At 25.1% G+C, this 21,554-nt stretch overlaps 6 protein-coding genes across 9 annotated transcripts in view; 4 read left to right on the plus strand and 2 right to left on the minus strand.

The window, feature by feature from the left end:
- Nucleotides 1-4,315, plus strand: part of LOC127288164 (thyroid receptor-interacting protein 11-like) — a 33,147-nt gene extending 28,832 nt beyond the window's left edge. The window contains exons 11-15 of one of the 2 annotated variants that reach the window (XM_051315467.1): nt 2,719-2,800; nt 2,871-3,063; nt 3,152-3,247; nt 3,391-3,604; nt 3,726-4,315. In XM_051315467.1, the coding sequence (XP_051171424.1) occupies nt 2,719-2,800; nt 2,871-3,063; nt 3,152-3,247; nt 3,391-3,543 (524 nt within the window). In that variant the 3' untranslated portion in view covers nt 3,544-3,604; nt 3,726-4,315. The remainder of the gene's footprint in view (nt 1-2,718; nt 2,801-2,870; nt 3,064-3,151; nt 3,248-3,390; nt 3,605-3,725) is intronic. The other variant, XM_051315476.1, reaches the window with a different exon arrangement.
- Nucleotides 4,316-4,582: 267 nt separating this feature from the next.
- LOC127288238 (inositol polyphosphate 5-phosphatase E) lies at nt 4,583-12,662 on the minus strand. 2 transcript variants are annotated; one of them, XM_051315602.1, is made up of 5 exons: nt 11,322-12,662; nt 9,383-9,686; nt 8,714-9,273; nt 8,168-8,636; nt 4,583-8,051 (listed from the first exon to the last, which is right to left on the minus strand). In XM_051315602.1, exons 1-5 carry the CDS (start codon nt 11,773-11,775, stop codon nt 7,937-7,939), a joined length of 1,902 nt encoding a protein of 633 aa, XP_051171559.1. In that variant the 5' UTR covers nt 11,776-12,662; the 3' UTR covers nt 4,583-7,936. The 2 variants fall into 2 exon arrangements, with proteins under 2 accessions (XP_051171559.1, XP_051171554.1); XM_051315597.1 differs by lacking the exon at nt 11,322-12,662 and adding an exon at nt 10,215-11,024.
- Nucleotides 12,663-12,993: 331 nt separating this feature from the next.
- Nucleotides 12,994-14,511, plus strand: LOC127288302 (ras-related protein Rab-18-B-like). Its single transcript, XM_051315691.1, has 4 exons — nt 12,994-13,199; nt 13,496-13,613; nt 13,696-14,013; nt 14,088-14,511. The coding sequence occupies exons 1-4, from the start codon at nt 13,135-13,137 to the stop codon at nt 14,235-14,237; spliced, it is 651 nt and encodes a 216-aa protein (XP_051171648.1). The 5' UTR covers nt 12,994-13,134; the 3' UTR covers nt 14,238-14,511.
- Nucleotides 14,512-14,653: 142 nt separating this feature from the next.
- Nucleotides 14,654-16,118, minus strand: LOC127288309 (60S ribosomal protein L37). Its single transcript, XM_051315704.1, has 4 exons — nt 15,985-16,118; nt 15,218-15,353; nt 14,943-15,027; nt 14,654-14,750 (listed from the first exon to the last, which is right to left on the minus strand). The coding sequence occupies exons 1-4, from the start codon at nt 15,985-15,987 to the stop codon at nt 14,699-14,701; spliced, it is 276 nt and encodes a 91-aa protein (XP_051171661.1). The 5' UTR covers nt 15,988-16,118; the 3' UTR covers nt 14,654-14,698.
- A 184-nt stretch (nt 16,119-16,302) lies between these two features.
- Nucleotides 16,303-18,687, plus strand: LOC127288265 (histone deacetylase 3). The gene is made up of 2 exons (XM_051315621.1): nt 16,303-17,240; nt 17,317-18,687. The coding sequence occupies exons 1-2, from the start codon at nt 16,530-16,532 to the stop codon at nt 17,908-17,910; spliced, it is 1,305 nt and encodes a 434-aa protein (XP_051171578.1). The 5' UTR covers nt 16,303-16,529; the 3' UTR covers nt 17,911-18,687.
- Nucleotides 18,688-18,755: 68 nt separating this feature from the next.
- Nucleotides 18,756-21,403, plus strand: LOC127288283 (glucoside xylosyltransferase 2). 2 transcript variants are annotated; one of them, XM_051315656.1, is made up of 3 exons: nt 18,756-18,900; nt 19,295-19,802; nt 20,098-21,403. In XM_051315656.1, the coding sequence occupies exons 2-3, from the start codon at nt 19,380-19,382 to the stop codon at nt 20,758-20,760; spliced, it is 1,086 nt and encodes a 361-aa protein (XP_051171613.1). In that variant the 5' UTR covers nt 18,756-18,900; nt 19,295-19,379; the 3' UTR covers nt 20,761-21,403. The 2 variants fall into 2 exon arrangements, with proteins under 2 accessions (XP_051171613.1, XP_051171603.1); XM_051315646.1 differs by having other exon boundaries at nt 18,756-19,024; nt 20,098-21,402.
- Nucleotides 21,404-21,554: the final 151 nt, after the last annotated feature.

Below are 21,554 nucleotides of genomic sequence, written 5' to 3' on the forward strand. Positions count from 1 at the left end.
AAAAAATTATATTCAAAGTATTAACACATAAAACAAATCATATTTATAAAAAAACGATTCATTTTTTTGTGTACCATAAAACAAATTTAAAAAAAATTGATTAAACACGAATTATATTCAGGAAGTGGGAAATATTTTTTGCTTTTTATCGCTTTAAGTTATACTTTTTTTATATAGTAAAAAATGCATATAAATTAATTTTAACGATTAATATTTTTAATGAAATTAATCATTTAAATTAAAGAAAAAATGTTTTAAAATTTTTCTTAATTGATAAAAATATTATTATTTTTAATTAATACTGCGTGTTAAAAGAAAATTATTTTTTCTCTATTATTTAATATAAAAAAAAAAGCGAAGCGTGATTTTTTAATAATGAAGCTGGGTGAACGGAATTCAACACCTAGGAGGCTATAATTTTGTATTTTATATAATCAAGAGTTTGGCTGTGACCTGTGACTAATCTGACCAAAAAAAAAAAAAAAAAAATGAAACAATGCAAATGCACATTTTATTCGGTTTTGCAGTCCAATATCAGCTGGTAATTCTGGGATTTTAACATTAACCCAGGATTCTTGCTGGTATCAGGCTACGAACTGAACCGTCGCCTTTGCACACTTTTTAATTGCATCTCGGCTGATTCACACATTGACATTTTGGTGCTGGTTTTTTAAATATTTATATACCTATATATATTTATAATACAATCACTTTTACAAAAAAAATATATCATTTTTATTTTCTATTAAGAAACAAAAATACTGATGAAATATTTTTTAAAAGCACCATTTTTATAACATCTTTTCTATTCACTTTGTTATTTATTCATTTTGTACTTTTTTATAACAAAAAAAATATTGAATTATTGTTTTGGTTTGAAAAATAATATTATGCATTGTAATTAATGGAAATTTCGATTTAGAATATAAAGTTACGTTTGATAATTTATATATTATTTAAATCTTTATGAACCTTTTCTTTATATTAATTAATTATTCTTTCTAATATATTTAAATTAAGATCTAATTCGAAAGTTAAAAAAAAATTTCTTTTCATTGAAAATTGAGTGACTTTATATTCAATTGTGTGTGCTTGCAAATTCAAATTGAAATTTTCATTTTATCCACTTTGTAGATTAATATTTTTTTTTTTACTTAAATTAATTTTGAAATTCTGAGTGATTTGTTTTGCAAAACAATTAAATATGAAACTACGATGTTAGATGGTAGAATTTGAAATTTTTTCATGTGGAAATTTCAAATTCTTTCTGTTTTTCTCATTTTTTTTTTAATTCTTTCTTTGAAAAAAGAGTGGAAAAATGAAAGAAAAACAAATATTTGTCAAAAAAAAAACTGATTTGCAGTGTTAAATAATTTTTTTTGTAAATCTCGAATATTTTTCTTATATAATTTTAAATAAAATAAACGAAAAATTATATTTTATATAGACAATTAGAAATTCTTTCGAACGCATGAAGTAGATTTAATATTATAAGTTTAGTGATAAAATTTTTTTTTTGTTTTTATTGATACATAGAAATATTAAATAGTAATTAAATTTCTCGAAATTTTTTTTTTTTTTATTTTCATAAAAATTTTTGTTGGAGCAATTTTTTTTTTTGATTTAAAAAATAATCATCTAACATATAAAACAAAAATTTGGTAGTGTTGGAGTGAGTAATCTCATGCGGTAACTGTGAGCGTATAAATTTCAGAAGCTCATATTACCCCGTGGGGTTTCCCACCCGCTACCCCTGTCCTGCAAGTTTAGAAGAAATTAATTAGAATATCCCTTTTTCAAAAAGATTATATAGGAAAATTTTTTTTTTTAATTTTTGTTTTCATTTTTTTACTATTTATTAATTTACTTTCGAAATTTTAGAATTATTATAGTAATTAATTATTGAGCTGCAAAGAATAAATTTTTATCACAAATTTGAAAATATATAATTCAAAACTCTTAATATAAAATATAAAAAGATTTTTTTTTAAAATTTATTTTCTGACTAAAATAAATTTTTGAAAATTCTAAAAATTTCTGGTGAAAATATAGAATTTTTTCAATGCAGCTTAATTGTTTTGTTTTAAATTTATATAATAATAGAAAAATATAATTTTGAAGAGCATGTGAGAATCGTTAGTTTCTTTTTCTTGCAAAAAAATAGCATGATAATATATATATATATATATATATATAGGAAGAATGCAGCATGAAAAAAAAACAGGACGTGGGTGTGAGTATTACATCAGGTACTGGTGTAGAATCTTAGCTACCAGTGCTTGTGTTATACTTGCGCTTTTGTCTTTTCAATCTACCTGCCTGGCAACTTTACACCATCAGAATGTATACCTACACAAATATGATTGCGTTTAAAATACATCCTTCCTTGTTATATCATTTATTGTAAAAAAAAAAACACGCAACTTTTGTATTTAGAAAAATTATACCGCTTAAGTTCTGGAATTTCAAAAGTCATTGAAAATGACTTAAGATAGCAATAATTTTTATAAATGAAAAAAATCAACCTTCGAATTAATTACTGTAAAACGAAAAATCTTCATTTTATAAACTTTTTATTTTAAGCGACGTAAAATATTATTTAAAAATTTATTTTCTTTGATTTAAATTTTTATTGTAATTGATTAATAATAATTAAATAATTAATAATCATTTAATAATTATTAGTATATTTATATTAATCTTAATTTTTTTTTGCAGTTGCACAATTAACTCTTTTGGTGAACACTGCTGATGAAAGAATTCAGGAAGCAAACAAAAGTGGAGAAGGAAAAGTTGATAAGTAAGAGCAAAATTTATACATGTATAGAATTTTAATTCTGGATAAAAAATAATTTTTTTTTTTTTTCTAGAACATTGGTGAAAAATTTGCTTTTGGGTTATTTGACATCATCTGCGAATGATAAAACTTCCGTGATGAGAGTTTTTTCAACAGTTTTGGATTTCAACGATTCGGAAAGGGAAAGAACTGGTCTCAATAGTTCGGCTGGAAAAAATAGTTGGTTCTCAAATTTATTACACAGTGGAGGCAATGTACCAAGCAAAGTAAGGTTTTTTTTTTTAATGATAAAAAATGTAAATATTTAATTAATTAAAAATTTTTAATATTTCAATTTAATAATTTTTTTTTCAGGACACAGAAGCTTCACTGTCAGCGGCTTTTGTCAAATTTTTGGAAAGTGAATCAGCTCCAAAGCCTCAATTACCAGCTTTACCGATTTCTAATACTGTGAGTTCATTTATTTATTTAAATATTATTTTTTTTTTTGCATTTATTTTTAATTGAGTGGACAAATTAGATTTTTAATAATTATTATACTGTTAGAGTTGATAAAATTAATAATTAATAATGAAATTATCATTTTATTCTAGCCATTGACAAAACCAGGTCACAGCAGGCAACATTCAACATCATCAACGCAATCAACACTTTTATTGTCAAATATTAATTTGCCAACATTTCCCGATTTTGTCCCTGCAAGAAATACAGGATCGATTCTCAAAGAAGTTTTAAAAGACAGCTGATATTGAAAGCTGTTTTATTTTGGCGTTTGCCTTTTTGGTAAACAACAACTATATCATAAAAGTAAGTTTACAAAATTTTTTTAAATTTTTTCTGTAAAAAAATATTAATAATTATTTAAAAATTTGATTTGTTATTAATTTTTATAGTAATTAATTTGAATTATTTGCCTTATTCTTTCAAGATATCACTGTTATGAATTCCAATAATATATAAGAAGCATTTGGACGGAAATAGTAAGAAAATTTTCCATAAAAATTATTATTATTATTGTTGTTGTTAAATAGTGACAATAAGTATTTCAAAAATGGTCTTAGAATTAATTTATTTTTGTTTCAAATTATTTTTTTTTTCAAATTATTCTGTTTTTTTATCGTCTTTTTCTGTTTATTTATTTTATATCACAAAACTACTCTAAACAAATGTCAGAAAATTATTTTTTAAAACAGCATTAAATGCTGCATATTTCGTATCAATAAAATTGATGAATTTTTTTTTTTTAATACCGAAAATTTTGTCAAATTACGTAAATTCCCTTTTAAAATCAATTTAAATACATATAATGAAAGATTCAAGGAAAACAAAAAAAATGTTAAATATTGTGCAATTATTTTTGTGAATTTGTTTAAAAATATATAATTTGTATAATATGTTGTGAAATATTTGTTAAAATTCATTTGAGAATATGTCAATTTTTTTGTCTCAGTGAATTTTACAAAATTAATGAATATATATTGTAAATTTCAAAAATTTAAGTGATATAAATTTGTAGGATAATAAAATATTTACTTATATATATACAAATTATTTCTTTCATTGAAATATTTCCAACTCAATACAATGAATTAATTATAAGAAAACCATAACTGTAAATAAAAAATCAGTGAATTTGTAAATCTGTATAATATGATAATATAAATTTATAATAAAAAACTTAGTTTTTATTTATTATAATAATTTTTCCTAATTGAAATTTTGTTTTATTAAATTATTATTTAGTTTAATTTCATATGATTGGGTGTAAGTAAATAGAATTTAAAATATTGTTGGTTTACTTTAATATACATAAATTCTATTGGTATATTACATAAAGTAATCACTACACTGCCTTTTCCAAAGAAAAATACAATCGTAAATTTATTACGAAAGTCTTTTTGTTCTTTTTATTACAGGAACGTTTTTTTTTTTAAGTTGAAAATTTATTCCATTTTATTAAACACTAACATGTCAATATTAGTAACTTATCACAGTGTAATGAATGTGTCCAAGATAACCAATACACTAGTTACAGTCTTGTGCACAATAAATTCTTATTACGCGATTCTAAAATTTGTTTTCCCTGAAAAATCGCTAATAATATTATTGGCACCCATGGTTATAAGCTTTTCGCAAATTTAAAAAAAAGAACAATATTTTTTTTTTTATTTCTCTCTCCCTGCAACTTTTTTTTCAGGGGGAATATTTAATATTTTATTTTCAATGTTACGTTATATTAATTGGCTTATTAATTTCTTCATTTGAAAATTGTGATAAAGACAAGATAAAATTGTTATATTCAATAAAATTTAAAACAAATAAATAATAAAACAATTCATATATTTATGTGTAAATATTTTAGTATGTGAAAACTTCATCTTTAATCATTTATAAGAATTATTTTTACTTTCAAATCACAAAGAGAATGTTAGGACAATATATTTTTTTTTCCCCCAATAATTTACTATACGACAGTATTTATGCAGATAAGGCAGAGTAAGGCAGCTTAACAAATAGCTTAACAAATATCAGTTTTATAAACACATATAGATTGATGTTAGAAACATAAAATTTGTTTTTTTTTTTTTAAAGCTCTGCTCGAGTAAGTTATTATTTTTACAAACAATTTTTCTTTCATTCACATTGTTTTTTCTATATTATAAAGGATGGAACAATATTTAATTTTAGGCAGAAAAATCTCATTTTTTAGTTATTTATATATTATATCATTTTTTTTTCTTCTAAAAAACAATTTCTTAAGAATAATTTTGAAATTCAAATCTAAGAGGCCATTATTCTATTACTAAATTATCATTAAGGATTTTAAGCAATTTTTTTTCATTAAAAAAAAAATTTGCTTCGGAAGCTGTTATTTAAAAAATATTCTGTCCATAAAAAGACTAAAAAGCTAGCCGAAAAAATTCAACTTAGCAAAAACATTTTTCAGACTTTCTTTCTACTTTTTTTTTTTATGAAACACTATTTCTTTATAAGAAACTAAGTGTCATATTTTATTGACACAAGATTAACAACTATTATTTATATCTCGCTTTTTGGACGACACTTACAATTCATTTGGAATATTCATTATACATTTAATAATTTATAATGTCTCATATATTTTACTAGTACAATTATTATTATTATTTTTTATATATAGAAATATTTCCTTTGGGCAATCAATTAAAAAAAAAAAATAATGTTTACGAAACTGAGATTATTGTATATATATAATTTTTTTGTTATTAAAATAAAAATTTTTAGTCTAATGTCTTTGTATTGCTCTTTCAGTTTCTTTTATACACAAGCCTTTAATTAATTATCATGGACGATTTAAATCGCACCTGTAAATTATTAAGATAGGAATACGAATACCAGTTTTTCTTTGTTAATCACTATTATTTTCAATGTGCAATAAATTATCAGATTATTTTCGAAAAAAACACAATAATAGAACAAAACAATGATACGAGATAGGAAAACAAAATAAAAAAATAAATAAATAAAAACGAGAAATAAGAACTAAGAAGACGAGAATATTTTTAATATTACTTTCCAAGTTGTGAAATAAAATTCAAAATATTGAAATAATTTACTCACGTAAAAGTGTAAATTACTGTTGATGTGAAAAATTTCAAATGTAATATTAGAATATTTAAGTTGTTTAAAAAGGAAAATATAAAATTACAGAACTCATTGAAAAAGCAATTCCTGAAGTGTTGAAAAATTCAAAATTCATTATTCTTTATATAAGTAATTAAAAATATTTACTACAAATACTAATTTTAATTGAAAACTATAAATCAATCACATTGTTTTATTGCAATTTATTTGAAAATTATTTTCGAATATTTTAGCCTGTTTGGATATTTCTTTTTAATTATTACGTTTCTTCTGAATATTTGATTCTATAAGTGTTTTCTATTTTTCAAGTTTTCTTCTAAATATTTTAATAAAGTTTCCATTTAAATCTTTTCTCTCTCGACTTTTCATTTTTCTTCTTTACGCGCTTGCCTCGCGTTTCTAATTAATACATCAATACTGTTTTTTAATTGTACTATCTTGTCATATTCAGATTCTTTGTAATACCATATTGTGCATTTTTTTTTCTAAAACTACATAAACAGGCTACATTTGTAATCTGTTTTTTTTTAAAGTAACAAACTTAATAGAAAAAAAACTCTTGGTGCATCACAGTTGTGTTAAATATTCCTTCTTTGACTAGATTTATGCATTAGATTAGAATTATTTGCTGTTTAGCAAGTACAAAAGTAAATAGAAAAAATAATATTACAAAATTGTGCTGTATGTTGAACACATCTCGTGAATCTTTTTTTTTTTTATATATTCAACGGGAAAATTACGTTCAGTTTTTTTTATACTCCACAATTTTTTTTTTTAAATCATTTTATGAAAATTTTGAAAACAAATTAATATAGAGAATTTGAGGCCTTTTATCGTTTTAGAGCCAAGTTTTTTTTTCTTAATTTAGAACCTCATGTTTATTATTTAAGATCATTATTCTACGTGAATTTTTCACGTAATTTTTTTTGGCGCCATTGATAAAATTTATTTTCTATAAAAACGTATTTGTGTTTATCAAAATAAAATAGCACTGCAAATATTAGAAAACAAAAGTTCTGCTCATCATTTTTGAAGACTAAAAATATTGTATACTCCAAAAATGTGTGAAAATTTTGTTATTTAAAATTAAGTGTGTTAATTAAATTACGTGCGAGTGCAAAATAATTATTGTTTCTATTTTTTTTAAGATAAAAAAATTGTTAAATTGTTAAATTTAAATTAAATATTAATTATTTATTAATTATTGAATTTTTAAATTTCAAAATTGACCGTCCTTTTTTTAGTTAATTTTAATAAAAACAAATTTTGTTAAAAATATTTCAAAAATTGGCAGTAAAGATCTAATAAAGGCCTTGTCAATTTTTTTTTAAAAATTGCATTTTCCTCACGCTATATAAAGCTTCTATTTTCATTATTTACGATTATTTATCGTCAAATAAATTATGATGGTTTTTTAGCTAAATTATTACACTCCTATTAATATTAGCAAATTATTAAATAAAATGTAAAAAATATACTTGACAATTCCAGGAATGTTTTTCTTTTTTTCTCTCATCACTGAATGGAGCAAACCTTGGATGTTCCTCGTGGATCGTCCCAAGCAGCCGCACGTCTTCTTATACCTTCCAAATAAATATCCCGATTGAAAAGTCCAGCCGCTAATGGGATTCTAAATAAATTCGCACAAAATTTTTTAAAAGATATAAAGAGCGCTTTGAGATAAATAATAAATAAATAAGTAAAAATATAAATTAATAATTTAGAATTCAAAAATTTTCAACTTACGTATCAATTCCAGGACGAATTGTAGTTTTAAAAACCCCCCAAACGGGTTTATGATCCGAGGTACATATACTCGGTACAGAATCATAAATCAAACACTCGATAGTGCCATCTTTTTGTGCTGCTGTACTTTCATGACTCAGTCTTCTAATATAACCTCGTGTGTGCGCTTTTCCTTTGAAAAGAATTCGATCAGTGTAAGCGGGTGTTCTTTGTTTACTGCTCGAATCAAAATTTTGTGTTCCTGGATCATATTTATATGTTGGAGGGAATGTTATTGGCGCTTCTTCAAATCCACGAAACACCGATCCCTCGTGTAATGTATTTCGCAATTGGTCCTTATGTAAATTCACTGGATTCTCACGTGGAAATCTTGTATCCGATATCCATTGTAACACCTCCTCTCTCGGTTGTGCAAGACGAAAATTCAAATCGCCACACCAAAAAACACAATCGAAATTCTGCGTTACATCTAAAAAAAAATTATTCCAAATAAATAAAAATCTAATTACAAATTATTTCAAAATAAAAATTTTTTTTTTTAAATACCTTTACTTTTATGTCGTGTAGGTAAATCTTTTGGTAGATCAAGATTTCGTACAATGCGTTTAATATCATTGACTCTTTCTTTAACTTTATCCTGATGTGCTGTTAAATGTGATGTGACAAAAAGAAAACTTGTGCCAAAAATTATTAATGCCAATGCAACGGCACCTTTAGTGCGAAATGCACTTCCAGTTCGTGTTGAAAAACTATCCTCCTCAGGAATTGAACAAAACCAAATGAGATCCCTACGAATGAATAGTGCCAAATGTAATGTACCAAGACCTGCACTCGACAATAATACATGCGATGGTCCCAATGTTTCTTGTAACGATGCCTCCCATTCTGTTCGCTCTGAACATGATTCTTGCGTTCCAATTACAAGCATATCAGGAACTGTTTCAATATCAGGTGGTAACATAAAATCATTTAATTCCTTTGGCGGTGTTTGACCATTCATATTCCATGTGCCAATGAAAATTTTAATCTCTCTATTTGGCAATACTTTCTCCAATTCAACTGGTCCCAAAAGTGAATTTGCCGCAATTCTCCCATGCAAATAATTTCTATAAATTAAAAAAACATATTAGTTTCCCAAGTGAAAACAATTTTAAAAATACAGAAATTAAATGTTTTTATTAAATTTTATTATTGCTTTTTAAATTTTCCATTTACCTTTCTCGGGCTTTATGCATTGGAATCAAAACCTGAGCAGCAAGTAGAGCTTGTTTAGCGAGACTATCCATGGATGCTCCATCAGATTGAATTAAACGACGAGCTTTTGAGCCCGTCAATGTATCATGCGATGTGGATCTTGGTTTTTGATGAAGTGGAGCACTTTTTATTGATTCTGGACTCGAATAACGAGCCGAATTTGTAGGCGATTTGACAACCAAATTATCCACTGATCTTCGATGCAAAATCTTCTTTCTGAGATGTGCTGGAATATTCGGAGATGTCGAACCAGATGATGAATTTTCTGCAAAAAAAAAAATCAAAATCATTAAAATCTATTTTTGCAAAAGCACTCGTCATTGTGTCACTTAATCCTAATAAAAACGAAATTACTTCAATTACTCGAGAATAAGATTTGATTTTTCTAATTTAAAATTTTTTTTACAGTAGTAATAATGATTTTTTAATGAGAATGATTCGAAACAAAGATATCGATAAAAAAAAAAAATTGAGAATAATTTATTGCCCAATGTGTGATCTTTATAAATTTATGTCTAGTAAAATATTTAACTTTTAAATATATTTTATGGAATGATGTAATATTTCAACATAAAAAAGGAAAAAAGACTTTTCATTATTTCAAGGCCTTTGTTCATCATTGAATTATAGGCCAATCTAAGATAAGAGAATCAATTTTAAATGTATGCTAATTACCATACATATCTTCTCATTTGTAATTCTATTTTTGTTTAATTAATTGATTAATTTACAAATTGTTTTGTTTATAATTTACATAATTTATAAATTAATTAATCAATTTTTTTCATCTCACCTAAATTTTCAACATCGTGATATTTAATTATAGTATAAACATCATATGGATTGTAATTCATTTTTTCCATTTGTAAAAAGAAATAACTCATGTATTTTCCTTTAGTGTAATAATCATTTTTTAAGTAAAAATTGCTTTTTTCAATATTCAAAAATTGTTCATTTTCATCGCTTGAATCACTTGTATCAGTTGTCGAATAATCACTATCTGAACTACTATCATCATTATTATTTTTCATTTCTTTGTAAATAAATTTTTTTATTTTTTTCCCATTCTTTTTATCAATATTTGGAGATGAATTTAATTTAAAATCTAATTTTTCCACATATTGATTAGAAATATCAATTGTCATTTGTTTATTTGAATGATTATTATCGATTTTATTATTTGTTGAATACTGCGTAACTTTATTTTCATTATCACTGAAACTTGTCATTTTTTCATTAGAACACGAGGCTTCTTGTAATGTGTCATCAATATCATCTTTGTGTTTCTCATTTTTTTCCAACTGACAATTATCACTATCATTGTTAAATTTTTTTTTAAACGAACGAGCTAGTCGAGAGAGAAAATTTCTTTTTTTTTTCTTTGGTGATCTCTCTTTATCACTCATATTAGAATAATAGAAGTAAAAAAATTGTATTACACAAATATTATTCACATATGTTTACTTAAATATGTGTATCTATTCTTTTTTTTTTGTGTTAAGTTAATAACTCACGACACACATTTTGAACTGTGCAACACAAAAGAAGAGCAACAACTGCTGAAACTTTATATGCTTTCTGACTTCTTTTTCCAAGTCGATTACGTATTATAGGCACGCGTGAATTAAGACACTCCCATATAACGCTCACATATATATTTACTACAGAGCAGTGTGGGGCAATATGAAAAATGGTGGGGAAAAATAATTTTAAAAAAATAAAATTTTTAATGTCTTTTTCACACTCAAATGAGATAAAAAAAAATTAAATTAATTCGTAATTAATGATTATAGAAAAAAAATCAAATTCTAATTATTCTTATCTTATCGTATTGTTTCTAAAATGTAACAAATTTTTTAAACAATCTAATTTTATATAATATTTACAAAAAAAAACTCACCTTCTATACAAGCGCTATGTCGATCTTTATTCAAAATAGTTTTATTTCTTCTTGTGAAACATTCTGGATTAACTGGAGTGGAAATTGCCTTTGATGATGCTCCATTTTCAATTAACGCTTCAGTCTGATTATTTTCCTCATGAACTGAAATAATTTCTTCAGATTTCATTGAAGTTCTACTCAATGTTGGTGATAGACGACTAACTGTCAAACTTTGTGGTGGTGTTCTACTTCGTTCTGTCATGGCACAACAAAGTGACAATTTTGTACTTGTATTTGAGCTGTGATGTGAATTTTCCATTTTTGAACTTCTCTGTTGTTCACCGTCTTTTGATGCTTCTAAACATCCAACTTTTGTTTTTTTATTCATTAAAATTTGACAAAGAGATTTTTTCTTTTGCTTTGATTTCAAAGAATTATCCCCCATTGTGCCATTTTCATTACAATTATCCATTGTCGCAAAACTATTATAATAATTGAATTGATATATTGCAGTTTTCTTCTCAAATTTTAATCTTCATTGATATGACTAGATTATTGCAAATTTCCCTTTTTTCTTTTCTTTATTCTTAAATACAATTATTTTTGATTACTTGTGACTTAATTTTTTTTTTTTTTTGGTAATATTATCACATTGTATACTTTTAAGTATCTGTGAATGTATTGAGAACATTTTTAGACTAGAATATTTCGAGCAATTATAAATTGCTGGATAAAACATTTATAGAAATTATCCATTTTATGGAAGTATTCTTTATTTACTTACTTAGTATTTGACATCACATTTGTCTTCTATATATTTTTATTATAGAAGCAAAGAAAAATTGATATATAATACAAACTTATTAAAATTGTCCATTAATGCTTATTTTAATATCAAATGTATATATATAAAGTCACCCTGAAATAAGGCGAATACTGGTCTCAAGACTAAATTAATAAAAAAAAACAAACAAACGTGCCAATAGTAATTTTCTGTGATCTTTCTAAATTTGTACATAAAGAATTACGAAATTTCACTGTGGTATTAATTTTTTGGCAATGCTTGATCAAATTATTTACGTCATGAGAAAGATCCGTAACAAATTTTTAATTTGTGATCAACTCGAAAAACTTGAATAAACACTCGCACCTCCGCTTCCATGCTCCGTTAAATGCACTTTATAAAATGTAACACAACAAATATTTTATCTTTCACGAATTTTAATAATATTGAGTTTAACTCATGACTCACAACTTTTTGTTCACATAACGGTAACAGAATTGATTAAATTGCCATTTCAACATTGAGCGACTGACAAACCCTTATTATCACCTTGCGCACCTGTCAAAATAGCAGACGACTTCTCGAATTCATAAACCTAACCTTCAAATCACAATTATGGCGCTGGAATTCAAATGTCAAATGTCTTCTTTAACCTTTTTTTAAAAAAATTAATTACAATATAATTGTTTTCTAGATTGTGTAGTTTTATTTGCATTATTATTCAATGTTAAAAATATTAGTAGGAATAAAAACAAGTGAATCAACAGAATAGTTTTTCACGGCCGTGAAAATTCACTGAATGTGATTGGCTCTAATAAAAGTTCCATTTTTACGGGAAATTTTAGTAAAGCCAATCACATACACTGATCATTGCTCCTCGCTTTAAACTACCCATCCCTGAAAAATTCAGAATGTTTTCCAACCGTGCCTTTGGACTTTTTATGTTTTTATTAACCTGATTATCAGATTGTTGTTTTTTTACAAAAAAAAGAAAAATTAAAGCTGACAATTTTTGTAAAATTATTTATTCATATATGTTAATTAAAGATGGATGAAATATTAACGTCACTTAAAATTTTAATTATTGGAGAAACAGACACAGGAAAATCCAGGTACTTAATTTTTCTTTTATCACTGTGACTCGACATTTTAAAATATATTTTTGTTCTTACCATTTATTTTATTATCTTTTACATTATGAAAAGTTAATGATAAAAATTTAATTCAATAAGTCAATAGAAAATAAATTAATAAGTAAAGATAAATCAATATTGTTACAACTACGCCTTATTACAATACGTATGATGTCACTTAATTAATTAACAATATGACGTTTCAAAACTTATGACAGTGATTTTGTCTTTTTATTTATCAAAAACTAATTATATATATTTTAAATTTTTTACAGCATTTTAATTAGATTCGTCGACGATGAATTTAATGAGAAAATGCCAAATACAATTGGAGTTGATTATAAATCAAAAGAAATTGATGTTGATGGTAATTTAGTAAAGCTTGCTTTATGGGTAAGAAAAATTAATTTCTTTTTATTTCATAAAATTTCTTTTTTTTCTAATTTCTACAATTAGTTCGATAATTTAATTTCAGGATACAGCTGGACAGGAACGTTTTCGAACATTAAGTCCAAGTTATTATCGCGATGCTCAAGGAGCAATTTTAGTATATGATGTTACAGATAGAAAAACGTTCAATAAACTTGAAAATTGGTTAAAAGAATTAGAAACTTATTGTAGAACAAACAATATTGTTAAAATGGTTGTTGGCAACAAAATAGATTTGCCTGATAGACAAGTTACCAAGGAAGAAGGTATACAATTTGCCAGAAGGCATAAAACACTTTATATTGAAAGCAGTGCAAAAACAGCTGATGGAATTAAATGTTGCTTTGAAGAACTTGTTAGAAAGGTTAAATTTTAATTCTTTTTTTTTTGAATAATTTCTATTTATGCTTTTACTAAGAAAAAACAAAATACTTTTAGATAATTCAAACTCCTGGATTATGGGAAGCTTACGGAAAAGGTTCATACGGTATTCAAAATGGAGCAGCGAGAAATCGACTGGGAAAAAAAGGAATCCAATTAGTGGATGAACCACAGCCTATAGATCCAAATAGCAGTTGCTATTGCTAAAATTTAAAATCTATAATGATTTTGTATTAAGTTTAATTTTTAAAGACATTCAATCCTAATTTTTAAATTTAAACAATTTTTATAAATGTTTTTTTGCACTTGTTCCTAAAAGGCAAGCTAAAAAAAAAAAATTTCTAGTTTTACTTTGTATATAATAAATTAGAATCTACGAGTCTATTTAAGTCACTATTGAAACACTTGTTTTCTAGTTTTTTTTTTTAATCTCTAGTAACATATAATCATACTGAATATTATGTATTCAACTCTGTTAAGATTTAAATACAATTTTTATTAAAAAAAAATATTTGTCTTTGAATACTTTATTTTTCAAATTTAAATACTAATTGAAGTATAAAAAAAAAGTTTTCTTTTGTTAAACATACCTGAAATTTCTTAAGGGATTCAAGTTTCAAGAATTTGATTTATTTAAATTATTTTATTTTTATCTTTACTCCATACAATCATTTTGCGGCGACTGCTTTTGGTTTTGGTACGCCTTCCCTAAATCCATTCCTGAAACAAATAATAATATTATTTTTTTAAATCAAAATTTTCTTTATATTAGTCTTTTCATTAATAGCTTTTAAATATATCAATAAAATACTTTTAATTACAAATAAATTAAAATTTCCAACAAAAATTAAAATATAAACAAAATATCTGAAAATAACTAATGTAATTAGATAAAAAAAAAATTAAACTTACTTGAATTTACGTCGTACAATTTTCAAGGCACGCATGCGACCAGTTCCGGTAGTCTTCCTCCTCTTTGCCTTAATCGACCAGTTGTCTATAAGAAAAAAATTAATCTATAATAATAATAAGAAATTAAATCTTAAAAACTAATAATATTAAAATTAGTAAAATAATTTCCTCTGAGAGAAATACATTAGTTTAGCATTTCTTTAATATTAAAAAGTGAATTTTCATTAAATGTATATATATATAAATCGAAACATTTTGTTAATATTTTTACTTACACGAGCGTAACTTTTTTGAAGGGTATCCACATTGAGCGCATTGTGATTTCTGGATGTGATACGAACTACGACCACATCTTCTGCACAAAGTATGGGTCTTATTTCTACGTTTACCAAAACTTGAGGTACCTTTAGTCTGTAAAAAAAAAATTATTTTATTAATATCAAATATATAATTTTCCACTTTAAATAAAAATAATTAAAATTATTATATAGAAATAAAACCAATAAAAAATTTATTTAACACTCCATTTTGTAAAAATTGTAAACTTATAAAGTTAAAATACAAACAGAAATTATTCAAATGTTTATTTAATGTTTTATTAATAAAAATTAAGTATTGTTAAAATAGTAATTAATAATAATAATTAATAATTCAAGTAAAATATACGGACTAATATGTAGTATATAAAACGAAAACAAGATCAAATATGTAACATTCCACATACAAAAATATATTTTGATATAATATTTAATGAACTTGTTATAAAATTAATAATAACTGATAAATAAATAACGACACTTAGGTATGTTAATACAATAAACAAAGTAAAAAAATAAGTTTGCTATAAACTATAACAATCCTAACCTATAAACACAATCAACACCAGGTTGACATTAACCTATATTAAATTAATCCTAAACAATAAAATATCTACATACAATGATTTTACAATTTTTAGTCTATACATTAACAATTCTCCTACACTATTATAATATAAGATTTATGTTTAATAAATAGATTTATAAAATAAAAATTCACTCACCATTTTCACGTAGAATCAGTCACCGAAAGAAAGAAACCACATCCCCAATGTAACCAGTGTTGCCAAATTTGAAAACGATGACAGAATGCCACCAGGGTTACCAATTGCTTTAACTGCACACACTTTTTTAAATTCTGCAATAAAAACATAATTAAAATACTTTTGTTTATATCAAATTACAATATAATAATAAGTAATTTAAAGAAATTTTACTAAAAATAATATTCTTCTTAGAGAAATAATAAAAAAAAATTAAATGTTTCAAATTTCCCAATAAAATCGAAATAAATCGAATATCGTTTATCGACAAACTTCAAACTGACAATGAAAAACAAGACGCCAAGAATATAACCTTAAAAAATTCAGTTTATAAAAAATATGTGCGTCAAAAAAAAAGTAATTTAATCTTTTTTTTTTTTATTTAAAAAAAAGGCAAAAATAATACGTAATACTAATTAGAAAGTAGCCAGAAAGTTCATGTTTCATAAGCCGAAAAGTGAGCTTGATGAAAAATTTGACATCCGAAGATTATATATACAAAAATCATGAGTAGCTTCAATAAAACAGTTTCTTATTTTTATAATCCTGATGTTGGAAATTTTCATTATGGACCAGGTCATCCAATGAAACCCCATAGACTATCTGTTATTCACAGTTTAGTGATTAATTATGGATTACATAGAAAAATGCAAACTTATAGGCCATATCGTGCAAATAGACACGACATGTGTCGTTTTCATTCTGAGGAATATGTTGATTTTCTTCAAAGGGTGACACCGCAAAATATTCAAGGTTATACTAAATACCTCAGTCAATTTAATGTAGGAGATGATTGTCCCGTTTTTGATGGACTATTTGATTTTTGTTCAATGTACACTGGAGCATCACTTGACGGGGCAATGAAATTAAATAATAATGTCTGTGATATTGCAATTAATTGGAGTGGTGGTTTACATCATGCAAAAAAATTTGAAGCTTCAGGATTTTGTTACATTAACGATATTGTAATTGCAATTTTAGAATTACTTAAATATCATGCTCGTGTATTGTATATTGATATTGATGTTCATCATGGAGATGGTGTACAAGAGGCTTTTTATATGACCGATCGAGTTATGACCGTGTCTTTTCATAAATATGGAAATTATTTTTTCCCCGGAACGGGCGATATGTATGAAATTGGTTCTGAAAGTGGAAAATATTATTCGGTGAATGTTCCATTGAGAGAGGGCATTGATGATGTGTCTTATGTTCAGGTAAATTTAAAATTTTCGATTATAATAAAAAAAAGCAATTATTGTGAAGAAAATTAAATTTTTTTTTCTTTTTTAGGTATTTAAACCTTGTATATCACACGTGATGGAATATTTTCGACCATCAGCAATTGTATTACAATGTGGAGCCGATTCATTGGCAAATGATAGATTAGGTTGTTTCAGTTTAAGTACACGAGGACATGGTGAATGTGTAAAATTTGTGAGGGATTTAAATGTACCACTTCTTGCTGTCGGCGGTGGTGGTTATACATTGCGCAATGTTGCACGATGTTGGACCTATGAGACATCATTACTTGTTGATGAACAAATAAGCAATGAGCTTCCTTACACTGAGTACTTAGAGTATTTCGCACCAGACTTCACATTGCATCCAGAAGTGGTGACACGACAGGAGAATGCCAATAGTAAACAATATTTGGATTTAATCGTGAAACACACTTATGACAATTTGAAGATGGTGCAGCATAGTCCGAGTGTTCAAATGCAAGATGTTCCTTGCGATGCATTGCCGCCAGAAGAAGATCGTCATCCTGAACCAGATCCCGATAGTCGACAAAATCCTCAAGATCTTGATAAAATTGTCGAACCTGCCAATGAATATTATTCTGGTGATAGAGATCAAGATAAAATGGATGTTGGCGATTCGTAGTTAGAAATTGTATTTTTATTTTTCGACAAACTCAAAAATTTTTTTTTTTTTTTTTTGAGTAGAAAGACTAATTATTTTTGCGCATGATTCATTGTAATTATAAAGTCTGAAAATCATTCACCTAAAAGCCAAAAGAAAAGTCCTTTTTAAGTAACATTTGCTGAAAAAAATGTGAAGTTTTTAACTACTTCCACTATTAGCATTTTTTTCTCCTTTTTTTTTAAACAGTATGTGACCAATTTTACAGTAAAAAAAAAAAACTTTGTACTATACACTTTATATATGATAATTAGACGATAATCGACTATGATTAATTAAAAATGATAATTAGCTTTTTTAATAACTCAGGTAATTAAAAGAATGGATTATGCAACGAAATATTTTTGTACAAAGCCATATGACTTAAAAATGAATGTGCAATTTTGTGAATTTTTTTTTTCCTGCAGTTTCGAACTTTTTATATTGCGTGATTTTTTTTTTTTTTAATTTAACAAAGAAGTTTCGTTTCTGTAAAAAAAAGAGGTGTTTTTTATGATAAATTTAATTACCACTATTTTAGATTTACATTTTTAGTAATTTACAAAAACAAAAACTTCATTTTATATTATTTATTTTTTTGTAAAAATATATTCTGTATTTAAAAAAAATATAGAGTAATGTTCCGAATTGTTTAAAAGAAAAAAAATTTTTTTTTTGAGAGTGCGGAACATAATAATTACCTTGTATTATTAATTTTGTGTATAATAAAAAAAAATCAAGTGGTTTTTGTTTCAATAATAGATATTTTTTTTAAATACCAGAAAAATTTGTCTATAGCTACGCCCCTGAAAATAGAGAAGCAGTAAAAGGAGTAAAACTATAGTGAACTGTATAGTAAACTTTGCTCAAGAAGTTTAATTTTCTTGTCTATTGCTTTAATTTAATTCTCTTCCTCATTTACAATGATTTGGATTTTTTATAACGAGACAAAAGTTTGATTTGCATTATAAGGTGAGAAATAAAGAAAATAATGCTGCTTGGAAATGTTTTCCTAACAAATATGCCAATTTGTAAACAAATACAATTTGAGATTTGATATTTTTTTTACAAATTTTGAATTAAATTACTCTTTTTCGTAAGTATTTTATATTATTTATTACGAATATATCAAGAATATTTTAATTATATCAATTTTTAGCGATAAATTACTTTTTTGTTTTATTGACATATTTTTGACATTGTTTAATATAAACGTCAAACAGTATGACAATTTGCATTGTTTCTAATTATAATTAAATTGCTTTCACTATTTTTTTGTTTTATGACAAAAGAGTAAATTTTGTCTATTTTTTTTTTTTTTGAGGTTATGTGAAATTTGTTTTCTCAATAAAAAGCCTGTTTACAGATTAAATATGTCATACTGTCATTTGGAGCCAAATTACAAGATCATCATTAGTTAATAATGAGATACATGGAAGTATCACGAAATAATGAAGTCGATATACAGAGCATTTTGCTTATGCCTTGCGTTTGTGACATTATTAATTTTATTGAGAATTTATGACATTCGAACGAGGCCAAGCACAGCGTTTTCAAAATCGACTATTGTTTTTGAAAAAAAAATCCAAGAGAACGAGGAAGTTGTAATATGTGTTGTTGCTTGTGGAGATCGATTAGAAGAATCATTAACAATGATGAAATCTGCCTTAATCTTCACTAAACGAACGCTTCGTTTTATTGTTATTTCTGACAATAATTTGATACAAGCATTTACAGAGAAATTGTCCGATTGGCAAGAATTTTATAATAAAACATTTAAATTTGTCGTTAGACCTGTTGAATTTCCTGTTGGTGATAATGTTATATGGAGGAAACTATTTAAACCATGTGCTGCTCAACGATTGTTTCTTCCAGTAAGTAAAAATATTTTTATTTCAAAAAAATTCCAATTATTAACAAAAAATAATTGAAAAAAAATTCTCTAATTACTTAATTGTAAGTGTCATGAATCTCATGATCGCTCAAGTAGAACTCGCATTGGAATGCTAATGAAAAAGCAGAAAGCATGAAAATTACATAAAAACGATTGATAACTTCTTTTCTAAAAGGAAGAGTTTTTTTTTCTTTTTTTAAGAAAGTTCTGTGAAATTTAAAATAAATTTGCAAATTTTATTTTACTATTTGTCAAAAAAAAAAAAAATATTTCAGACTTTGCTCAATGATACGGATTCCGTTCTTTACATGGATACAGATACATTGTTCCTCTCGCCACCAGAATTAGTTTGGGATGAATTTCAAAATATGAATTCAAGTCAATTAGCTGCATTAAGTCCAGAACATGAGGATCCAAATGTCGGTTGGTATAATCGATTTGCTAAGCATCCATTTTATGGAAAACTTGGTGTTAATTCAGGTGTAATGCTAATGAATTTGACGCGTATGAGAAATTTTCGATGGTTAGAATATGTTGTGCCAATATTTAAACAATATCAATTGAAAATAACATGGGGTGATCAGGATATAATTAATATTATTTTCTATTATCATCCTGAAAAATTGTACGTTTATTCCTGTCGTTATAATTATAGACCAGATCATTGTATGTATATGTCAGTTTGTAATGATGTTGAGAAAAAAGGTGCATTTGTATTACATGGTTCAAGAGGTATGTTTCATTCACAAAGACAACCAACGTTTAAATCTGCATTTAAAGCAATTCAAGAATATCAGCTTAATACTGATCCATATGAAAATTTTTTATTACCAATGAAAAATTATTTATCACTCGAGGATACTTCAAATTGTGGTAAAGTATTGGGTGCTTTTCTTGTTCAACCTGAATTACATTTACATTCTAAATTGGGGAATTGATAATTAAATTATTGAAAATGATATTGTAGAAAGAAAATTTTCTAAAATATTGTGATAGTGATAAATAATTTTTTTTCTTTACTTTGTATTATATTAAGAATTATCTTTAGGGGGAAAAAAAAATATATTAAGAAAGAAATAGTATAGAATATTTAATAGATTTATATTTTTTCTTTCTTTCGAGGATTTATAACAAATTACCAATCGATATTATTAAAAATATAAAAAAATTAATCATGTTAAATTTAGGAAAAATATTCTAAACAAAGTATAAAAAGCAAGATTCTCAATATTAGATTTTATTTAAAAAAAATAATTTCGAAATAGGTGCTATAACTTTTTTTCTTGTACTTAGAGTATATTATGTTTATCTTGTTTGTATATAGATATATTTTATTTTATAACGAATAGAAACGGTGAATTCATTTTTGTATTGTGACTGTGATTTTTTTTTTATATCATCTTTTATATATAGTAATACTATATTATTACATAATATTACAATTAAGACATTTATGAATATTGTAAAGAATATTGGTGCCAAGAAGGCTTCTAAAGCCTTGAAAATTTTTTTTTTGATATATTGTGAAAACAAAAATTGTTAATTAGTCGAATTTGTATTGTTTTTGAATTTAAAAAAAAAAAATGTTTCAAATCTATTCTATGGTTTGGATTTTTTTTATAATCCTTTTATTTTTTTGTATAAAAAAAAACGGGTTTTGGAGTCATTTTTCAGTGAAATTTTTTTTTTTTTTTGCATTTTTAGAGACATTTGTTTCGAAGGCATCTAACGT

Source organism: Leptopilina boulardi, unplaced genomic scaffold, assembly GCF_019393585.1.
Source record: "Leptopilina boulardi isolate dan_hultmark-lab unplaced genomic scaffold, ZJU_Lbou_2.1 LbouV2_123, whole genome shotgun sequence".
NCBI lineage: Eukaryota > Metazoa > Arthropoda > Insecta > Hymenoptera > Figitidae > Leptopilina > Leptopilina boulardi.